General features: G+C 37.2%; 2 protein-coding genes across 2 annotated transcripts; one reads left to right on the top strand and one right to left on the bottom strand.

Moving 5' to 3' along the window:
* Window positions 1-3,281: 3,281 nt before the first annotated feature.
* LOC113273803 (ATP-dependent Clp protease adapter protein CLPS1, chloroplastic-like) lies at window positions 3,282-6,143 on the top strand. The gene is made up of 4 exons (XM_026523408.1): window positions 3,282-3,627; window positions 5,002-5,100; window positions 5,563-5,672; window positions 5,807-6,143. Exons 1-4 carry the CDS (start codon window positions 3,351-3,353, stop codon window positions 5,885-5,887), a joined length of 567 nt encoding a protein of 188 aa, XP_026379193.1. The 5' UTR covers window positions 3,282-3,350; the 3' UTR covers window positions 5,888-6,143.
* A 983-nt stretch (window positions 6,144-7,126) lies between these two features.
* LOC113275300 (40S ribosomal protein S24-1) lies at window positions 7,127-10,288 on the bottom strand. Its single transcript, XM_026524780.1, has 5 exons — window positions 10,083-10,288; window positions 9,957-9,998; window positions 9,677-9,847; window positions 7,507-7,593; window positions 7,127-7,375 (listed from the first exon to the last, which is right to left on the bottom strand). Exons 1-5 carry the CDS (start codon window positions 10,155-10,157, stop codon window positions 7,343-7,345), a joined length of 408 nt encoding a protein of 135 aa, XP_026380565.1. The 5' UTR covers window positions 10,158-10,288; the 3' UTR covers window positions 7,127-7,342.
* Between the last annotated feature and the right edge of the window lie 339 nt (window positions 10,289-10,627).

Consider the following 10,627-nt stretch of genomic DNA (forward strand, 5'->3'; position numbering starts at 1 on the left):
TAAGAAACCAAGTTTTAGTAAATAGATTGTGTATATTCGGTAGTAATTTCCAAACTTTATTTCCGATTATATATAATCGGAAATAAAACTGAATACCTATCCGTCGAATACCAAACATTCGGAAATAGAGATAGATCATTTCCTACGAATATGCGTCATTTGGAGTTCAGTAACCTGTAGTTTTTCTGGCCTGTATATTCGGTAGTAATTTCCAAACTTTATTTCCGATTATATATAATCGGAACTAAAACTGAATACCTATCCACCGAATACCAAATATTCGGAAATAGAGGTGGATCATTTCCTAACGAATATGCGTCATTTGGAGTTCAGTAACCTATAGTTTTTCTGGCCTGTATATTCGGTTCTAATATCAAAAGAATATTTCTGATTGTATATAATCGGAAAACAAAGTAAGTACCTAACCACCGAATACCAAACATTCGGAAATAGAGATGGATAATTTCCTACCGAATATGCGTCATTTGGAGTTCAGTAACCTATAGCTTTTCTGGCCTGTATATTCGGTTCTAATATCAAAAGAATATTTCTGATTGTATATAATCGGAAAACAAAGTAAGTACCTAACCACCGAATACCAACATTCGGGAAAAGAGATGGATAATTTCCTACCGAATATGCGTCATTTGGAGTTATGGATATGCATCATATGTATTGTCTACTGAATAATTATAGAGTGAGTTATAGAGTTAAAGAAAAAACCTGCAATAGAGCCACATTCCCGGCAACTTGGAAGGTTCCTAGCCTCGAAGCCTTTCTCAACTCTTCCATCAAGAATGCTAGGCATGCCGTGCCCCAAGAATAGTCACCTACTTCATGGAGAGGATCCAAAAGTTGTATAAGGTTGGCGTCGATCCGGTTGCCAGAAGTATTGGGGAATATGACACATCCCAATACACAAAGGAGATATACGGTGGCAGCGTGGTTCACTTGCTCATCAGTTAACGTTCCATTCTTTTCCTTCTCCAAGGTGCCTCGAAACATATTCATCAAAGCTGTAATGTTGATCTGTCTTGTTCTGTAACTTGCATGCCTCCTAAACTCTCCTGTTGTTGTCTCTTCATCCCAACCTAAGCACTTTTTAGTTAGAGCATAAAGTTGTGCCCAACTTAACTGCTTTGTGTAGTTAAACTTCACAGTTGTGCCTTGGTCGGGAAGGTTAAGAATCTGCACAACATCATCCGGAGTAATCGTCATCTCCCCAAACGGCATATGGAAAGTATCGGTCTCAGGATACATTCTCTCCACGAACGCCGATATGGCCGCACGATCATGTTCCAACCATGAATTCTCGGCGGCATTAGCTAACCCCGAGTTGGCAACAATTGACTTGAACCTTTCACATTCACCGGATAAAGGCCACGCAAGCATTTTTGTTGGTGCGGCGGTAGGTTTGAGTAGACGGACCGCATCTTGATGATCCTATTAAAGTACATAAAAAAATACTTAATACAAATATTACGATATAACACATAGACAATACATTAATAAAAAATAGTAATTTTATTACCTCGGTTTCGTATATTTCTCTGGCCCATGAGTCTTTGTATCCAAATAGCAATTTTCCTCCATCCGCCGGTAGCCCAAGGATTGTGCCTGCTAGAATACCCTTCTTCTTCAAGTGCTGAGGGACAAGATGTGATGCTTTCTTAGCAATATCCTTCTTTACACCATCTTTTCCTTTTTTGGCTTTTTGGGTACCACTTGGTTGTCCTTCTTCTTCTACTCTTGGCACTGGATCAACTGGTTCAATTTCATGGTGGGGTGTAACTTGTGGAGCAGTTGGTTCTGCACTTTGTTGAGCGGCTTGTTCAACACTTGGTTGCACCTCTTGTTCACTGCCTTGTTGTTCTACACTTTGTTCAGCACTTGGTTGCACTCCTTGTTGACTGCTTTGTTCTTGTAAGCTTTGTTGAGCACTTGAATTATCTTTGGCGCTCCTTTCCCTCCTAGCACTAGATGTCACTTTCTTCCTCCTTTCTCGACTTTGTCTAAACAACAAAGAAAGGAACAATATTTACAAACTATACAATCGGAAGACAAAGTATGGAAATATAATCCGAATGAACACATTCGGAAGTAAAAAGACACATACTGTTCCCGAATACAAAACAATCGAAATATAACTAAACATGTTTACAACCGAATATGCATCAATTGGAGTTCAGAAGCTGTAAATTTTTCATCCTACACAATCGGAAGACAAAGTGCACATCTATAACCCGAATGTACAAATTCGGAAGTAAGAAGACACATATTTTTTCCGAATGAAAAACAATCGGAATATAACTAAACATGTTTACAACCGAATATTCATCAACTGGAGTTCAGAAACTCTAAAATTTTATCCTACACAATCGGAGGTATAAAACATTATATTGTCTTCCGAATAAATACTGGCCCCAAAATGGGATTTTTCCTATATCAGAAATTTTGAGATTTTTTCAATATATACATTCGGTAGTGAATGTTCTTCCGAATACTCTGTGTCTACTTAAATATATTCGGTAGCCAGAAAATTCATTAAACTACCGATTATTAGCAGTTTGTATCTAGGAAGATATGGCCACCAATATTCGGCAGATAATCATCAAATCTTTTTCCCGAATACTGTCGATGTTCTTGAGAAATGAAGAACACGACTACATTCGGAAGTAAATGAGCATGAATATCGTCCGAATCTGGATAAATAACCGAAAACCCTAGAAATTTTTTTTCTCGATTCGACGAATTAAAGCGAAATAAACACCAAAAATGATAGATTCTTACCTAATTGGGGCCATTTGAAGTTGACGAAGTGTTTGACTATCGTAATCGCCACCACCGACTACATTGCCGGGTACTTGTTCTTCGCGTTCTTCTTCATTTGCAGCAAGAATTTCTTTATTTCTTGCTAAAATCTCAATCTTTGGATCGATACCCCGAGCAACATTTTTGGTTCTAGGTCTGTGGGTTTCATTTCCCTTATCATTGTTTTATAAACGAATCGACGATGTTTTGATTTTACGATTCGCGGCGATGTTTCGGTTGAACGAGGAAAGTTTTTTTTCTTCCACAATCGGAAGATATGAAACTGGAAGAAGAAGAGTAAAATTGAGTAGAATTTTTTCTGATTTGGTTTTTATACGGTTTTACCAGAAGGGCATTTATGTAACTTCAATATCATATAGAGTACCCCTTAACTAGAGTCTTTGGATGGGTATAAATTGATGGCCCCTAAATCCTTTTGAGTGGCCCCTAAAAACGCGAGGTAATCTAACCTTTCAAAACCCTAGAATCTTTTAAATTCCATAACCCTAGAATCCCAATTTGATTTTTAAAACCCTATTATGTCTCTCATGGAGATTTCTGTTTGTAGCAGCTTAAATGCATCATCCTTCATAAAACTTTCTAAATTCTCTCCCTCTTTTCATTCTAAACCCAGTAACCTAAACTTGATTACTAAAAATACAACCTACAAAAGATATTCAGTTTCAATGCATGTGGAAGCAAATAGTTTATTCGGATTCCCCAAGAGAAGTGGCGGTGGTGGCGGTGGTGCTGGCATCTTAGAACGGCCTAATCTTGACACATCTATATTCGAACCTACTCCAAAAGTGGAAGAAGGTATGCATCTCAAATTTATAGAATTCGTTTTTAGAGACACTGATTATGCAACTGAATTGAGAGTCTTGGAACATCATCTTAGGTTTTGGTTAAAGGAGAATGAATTTATGCATTTAATTAGTTTGCCAACCTTTGTTTTGGATTAGGTTTCAACTTAAGGATGCCATTATCCAAAATGAATGTAGTAACAATTTTGCTAATGTGTCAAAGACGTTATGCTCGGCTGAGATTATTGGTTTGCATAAATAGAATGTGATTGCTTGTAATCGAAAACAAATAAATTCAACTTGGATTATTGCGAATCATGTGGTTTGCTTATGTTGTCAGTATCTTGTTACTTCTTGTTCATAATTACATAGTTGCCTTCCTAGACATACTCGTGACATGCTACATAAGATTTATCACTTTGGGGAAGAAATGAATGCGTTGGTTTGTGGTTTTTGTTGGTTTGTTATTTTTGAATGTCATCTTGCTCTGCAGTTTGAATATCGGTTTCTTTGAAGCAATAAGATCATATTCAATCTATTGATCCAGGAAAATTAGGGAATGTAATGTTTGATTTGCAGCACCAGTCATGGGTTATAGAAACCTTAGACGATTAAATTCAACGTTGTTACCCAAAAAACAACTCAGGGGATGCTATATTCTGTAAATAATCTAATCATCCCCTAAACCAGTAGTCATCAATGAAAATAATCTTTGTCTGGGGAGTCGTGTACCTGTGTTCGCTCAATGTACGTAGTCAGATGGAGATTTATTATCTGCACAGCTATACTGTAGAGTGTTGACTACAATTAGGAGAACAGTAGAGTAGATTTTTCTCTGAAGTAAAGGCTTTTGGGTCTTCTCTTATGTAGGAGGGGTATAATTAGCTTGTCCTCTTAATAATCACAAGTTACTTATTCTGTTTTGTCTCATGGTTGATGTTGTATTGTTGGACTCAGTGCTTTGACTGATGGAATAATGGCGATGGGTTTCTACGATTGCTCTTTTATGTGTGTTTTTAAGTTAGTGGAGTTAAAAAAGAAGAAGAGGTGTTCTTACTCCTTTATATTTTTTTGATAACTATCTTTATAAGTTCCAAACTGTTTTAGGCGGATCAAAGCCGTTATGCCGAAATAACCATCCTCAGTAAACGTGAAGTTGATGAATGCGACCAGATAGGGTGCATAATGTTTGAGAAAAAAGGTTCACTTAAAGGAAACAATTTGCATTTGCAAAAGAAAGAAGAGAAGGATTTGTGAGGCATCAGAGTATAAAAATTAATTCTAGTTACTAGTTAGCAATTTGCATTGTTTATTTTCGACCAGTCTGACAATTTCTTGCAACATTTTAGACGTTTCCAACATTTAATTGCTATGTTTGGTGTTTTAGGTGGTGATATGGGAAAATTGAAGCACCGAACAGCTATAGGCAATGGAGATGGTTGCAAAGTTCTTCTAATTGATGACACGCGCCATACTGAAAAATCAGGTAATTAATCCCCCTGCCAACCATTTTTTTGTGGTTGTAGGCCATTGGGGCTCAGTCTCTTAGTCCCTTTTAAGAAATAATATCGGTCGGTTATAGAGAAGAACGCTGTTGGCCCAAATAGCAAATGCATTTTTCTTGTTTGTCAGGCCACAATCCTAACTAGAGTATGCAGCGTTTAGCAAATGTCAGCGACTGTAGTCATTAGATTTTTCAGAATAATCTGAAAGAAAATAATGATAGTCTCAATCTGAGTTGTTTTCTTGTTTTACAAAGCAGCGGTTGCACTTGCAATTTCTTACGAGCACTTCTTTATCTTTTTGGTAGAGAAGGTTTCAGTTATCACTATAGGAAAATTTTCAATTCTGCCCCCCACAAGAATGACGCTACAGAGCTAAGGATACTATGTTTACACGACTGCGAGCATTGCATGCTAACTTTCTAGTTTATTCTGTGTGTTTGTAGTGGCATCCATTTTGCCAAAAGCTGTTCCAGCTGTTACAACCGATGCTGCAAAAGAACTCTTTCATGAGTCCCGACAAAATGGTGCTGCCGTTGTAATTGTAGCTGTAAAGGTAGTCTTTTTGATTGTACCTATTGCTTTGGTATGCAGTATCTTTCATTTCCTTGTTGCTCTTTTCCCTTTTTCATTTTTATTTGATGGGAAACTTGCCTTCCGAAAGTTAGCTGATTCCTCTTGGTTCTGCAGGAGCATGCTGAATTCTATCTTGAGATGATGACCAACCTGGGATTAAGTGCAGCCATAGAACCAGATTCAAGTACAGTATAAGCAGGCAGAACAAAAGATTAGAGAGGGGTTGTTTTACCCATATTCGCATAAAAAGCTGGAAGGCTTTTTGTGTTTTGATCTAGACAAATTTTGAGTTATTTGAGTTATTCCGGTGTTTGTATTATTTTTGTTTTATTTTGCGCATGAAGTGATCAAGTTGTTGTATGATAAGAAAACCTCTGCTGTGTGATCACTTCAATTTTGTTCTGTGACGTAAAAGATCAATAAGAAAAAATCCGTGCCACCTCGAGGTCAACTAAAAGAAAATGGATTTACAGCATAAACCACGCCAACCATTAGCAATTCATCTGCTCACTCACTGATCGTTGATTCTATTGGCCACGGTAAAAAGTCATGTTTGATAAGCACCTTTCTGAAGTTTAGCTTCTTGGCAAAAAAATTCTGAAGTTCAGCTTCTTGGCAAGTTGGATTCCAAGAGAGAAAGCCAACGCTTCACTGGCCAGTTCGATGTACCAGGCGATCTATATTCTATAGGCGGCAAGTGTTGATAATATGCGAGTTGGATTGCGTTGCCACATGCAAGTAACTGTACCAGGCCATCTCTAGGCACAGAAGAGTGAGAAGACCCATTTGACATGACAGCTATTATAGACAAAATTTTCATTCAATTCGCATCACGGGAATTCTTCTGCAGTTTCAGCTTCACTTGAATGTCTCCATCAAGGAGAGGGAAGAAGATTTTGTTGAAATAAACAACATTAAAGAAACACGTGGTAATGTGGTACGTAAGCTCTTTGGGGAACTAGCTTAGTACTGATAGCAAAAAAAATAAGATCAATTTAGAGGTGTACTACAAAGCACTAGGATACAGAAATTTCACTCTGTTAGCAGTTTGTTGAGAATTTGCTATCCCACAGACATACAGCACTAATCCTTTGGAGCTAGTTACGTTTAGCAAAAACATACATTACAACATAAGCAACTGTGATACTCTCGCCCAAGATGCATCAGCCTACTAGAATCAAGTCCTTCAACTCAGAAAAGTATACCAAGAACTGGCAACCATGTTACGGACAAACATTCTCATCAACTATAAATCAGGTGCTTCAATTCCAACATTAACTGGCAATTAACTGGGAAATAACCAAACCATCACGGTATGTATCATGATGTATGGTCAAATGTCTGCATTTAGGAAGGCAAATCAGGCAGCACATGAACCAGCTCCCATACCTGATTCATGGGGCTGCTGCTTCACTTTCTATGATCTAAATTTCATTGTGAGGAATAAAGTAAACACACATTTATAAGACGGGGAAATAAGTCACAAATACTTTAATTCAACATCTAGCACCCTCGGTTTTTAACTCAGAATCTAAGTAAATGTAACAGGAAATGTAACACCTTACTAGATGATTCTCCTAACAAAAATGACTCTAAATGGCCAAAGTAACCATAACAAAATAGGAGAAAGCAAATTCCATTTCTAACACCTCACTTCTTCTTGGCAGCATCTCCAGCCTTGGTCTGCAGAAGAGTTGCAAATCAATAAAAAAAAAATCAGCCAGAGTTTGCAGGAATACAAAAATGGGAGAAAGAGGCTAAGCAACAGGAGAAGAAAGGAGCAAGTTAATTATGAAGTATAATTAAAAACCAACCTTTTTAACTCCGCGAATCTTCTTGGCCCTGTTCTTCCTTTCCTTGATTTGTTTCCTTGATCTCTCAATTTTGGTATCAAGTCCGTTCTGCCAGGTCATGACATTTTATGAGAATGTAGAAAAATAACCATATAAAGGAAAGAAGATAGTAGGAAAACACCGGACAAAGAAGGACAATAACTGCAACTGTTAGGGCACAATTTAACACTGAACAACTACCCTTGATGAGCCAGGGTACGAAAACTTAGTTCATTAATATAATGCAGGAGAAAAATTGTGGACATCCGGACAATTAAAGGAATCTTCTGAACAAACAACGAGTATGTGTTTGAGAATAGATCATAACATAAGTCTCGATAGTAATACCTAGGGGTGTAAATAATACCCGAAAATACTCGGCCTGCCTGTATCCGCCCGAGCCCACCTGTACCCGAAGTAGCCCAAAGCCTGTTATGGCCCGTCATGGACCACCCGGCCTGGCCTGGATTAATTTATTGGGCGGTCTCGGGCTTTGCGATTAATTATGATGCCCGGCCTGATGCCCGGCCTGAAAGCCTTTTATGTGCCATTAATCATTTAATATCCTCAGACTTAAAAGTTACGATTTAATAATTGTCAATTTTGTGTCAAGAAAAATAAAATATATAATTGTGTTTTTACTTATAATTAACCTTTTCAAAACATTAATGGTAATATATTTTCTTATTAGAAAGTTTATTGTACTCTAATTATTTATTATAGGCTAAAATTAAAAATTTGTCAGTGTAATTTAAATATAAAATAATACTATCACTTACGATATGCAATGTTGGAAAGGAAAGGATATTGTATTTAATACCGTTCATTTGAAAATTTAAACTTAAAAAAAAATAAATCAAAATAGTGGCCTGTCCGGCCCGATCTGGCCTGCCCGTATAAAAAGCGGGTTTTGGGCGGTCTTTGGATAGCAAATTATCTACTTGTGCCCGGCCTGTCCGGCCTGAATTTGTTTACGGGCTCACAAATATTAAGCCCGGCCTGCCTGGCCTGTCTTAGTTTTTGGGTCGGGCGGTCCGGCCTGCCCGAATTTACACCCCTGGTAATATCTTTATCTATCAAGCGCATCATGACATTTCTAAAGCTATAATCACTAGCAGGAGAACGTAAACATGAACTATTCAAGCAAAATCAAGTACATTACAAAAGCATATAACATGCATATAGTAACTTAGAATCTATATTTATCCAACCAAGTGTATTAACTTTTTTGGTTCTAGTACTCCAGTCTCAGGCATAAACTAACCCTAAATGTCCACATACCATAAGCTCAAAAACACAAGCTAACAAACCAAACACAGCAAACAGTGACAAAGATTTAAAAAAAGCACAGTATCATCTCTGACTCCACCAAAAGTTTCATTTTCCTCTACAATCTTTTTATAAACAAGATGGTTCTTAGCAATACATATGGTTCATAGCACACTACAGCAATGATTTGACATTCATCGATGTCAAACTAGTCAAAACTGAACATCTGAACCTGCTAAGGCAAAGTGTGCATATGCATCTAATTAATGTTGTTCACTCATAAGTGATTTTCAGGAGAAAGAGTCGAGACACCTGATATATTATGAGAATCTACTAAACAAATAACATGCTTGTCATTGAAAATAGATCATAACATAGGCCTTGCCAGTAATATTTTTCTTTATCAAGGGCACACAGTCCTTAACTTAATCGATAATCAACAGTAGGAGATTCATTACTGCTATATTTCCTGAGAGAAAGTGAACATGAACGGTCTGTGATGCTCGAGTGTGCAAAGAAATCATTTAAGAAAAACAGAAGGTTGATTATGAAAGCACTCATCATGCATAGCGATATACCATTTAATCACCATAAACCAAGATTATCAACTATTTTGGCTCTCCTACTTAAGTCCCAAGCATACATGCTAACGATATAGTCTACCGGCCTTAATGTTTTGGATAACTTCAAACAAATTAGAAAAATGCTTCAGCTGAAAAAGAAAAACAAGCTAACAGACCAAATGCAGCAAACAGCGATTAAGCAAACAAAGTCTGAAATTTCTACCAGATATGATACAAATAAAGATAGTGGCTTCCCAATGATATACAAGACCTACAATTAAATCAAAACTAAACCAAAAAATAAGATTAGTATTCATTACCCTGACGAGTCTGTATTTAGGTTCGAACTTCTTAGCATTATCAACAGTATCGTAGATCAATCCAAACCCAGTTGATTTTCCACCTCCAAAATGAGTTCTAAACTTGAACACAAAAATAGAACTCTGGTCTTTCACTTCGTACATCTTTGCAAGCTTTTCCTTCAACTCAGTCTACAAAAAAAAAAACAGAAACACACAAAATCATCAACAACCTTTCTATTTACTTCGATCTATCAAGTTATAAGAAAATAAATCAAAATCATTCAAAAGTAAAGATTACCTTTGAAACATTAGCTCTTCCTGGGTGAAGAACATCAATAACCTACACAAAAACCATCATCAAAATGTTAGGGTTTGTAATCTTACGGCAAAAAAATGATAAGAGGTTTTAGATTAGGGTGCTTACGAATTGCTTCCTGGATAGAAGCCTGTTAGTCATGAACTTCCTGGTTCTGATGGTAACAGCTTTGGTGTCTGCCATGATTTTGGTTCTGAAAACCCTAAAACTATGACTCTCTCTGCTGCTGCTGCCGCTGCTGTTTTCTGCTTGAGATGGCTAATGACAAAAGAGATGGAAAGATGGCGAAAAAAGAAGAAATAGAGAGAGAGTGAGGATTATGTGACAACCAAACCCTAAAAATCTAACTGAATCTGGGCTGTGTTTGTTTTCTAAATAGGCTATTCATTTTCGTAAGTTTTTAGCACATCAGGCCCAATTACTTGTCTTTGATTTCCGGTGAGAGATTTCCGGTGAGAGGAGAGGAGATTCCAGGAGGGAAGGATTAGGGACAGTTTCTATGGAAATGTTCCCAGCCCCGTGGATGAACAAAAGAGTTTCTCCTCTATGGAAAATCAACAGATTTGATCATTATCGTCCCACTATTTATTTATTTGACACTAGAAATAACTCGTGTCGTAACGATATTGGTTAATACTGAATCAATGTAACAC

This window comes from Papaver somniferum, chromosome 4 (assembly GCF_003573695.1).
Source record: "Papaver somniferum cultivar HN1 chromosome 4, ASM357369v1, whole genome shotgun sequence".
Lineage (NCBI taxonomy): Eukaryota > Viridiplantae > Streptophyta > Magnoliopsida > Ranunculales > Papaveraceae > Papaver > Papaver somniferum.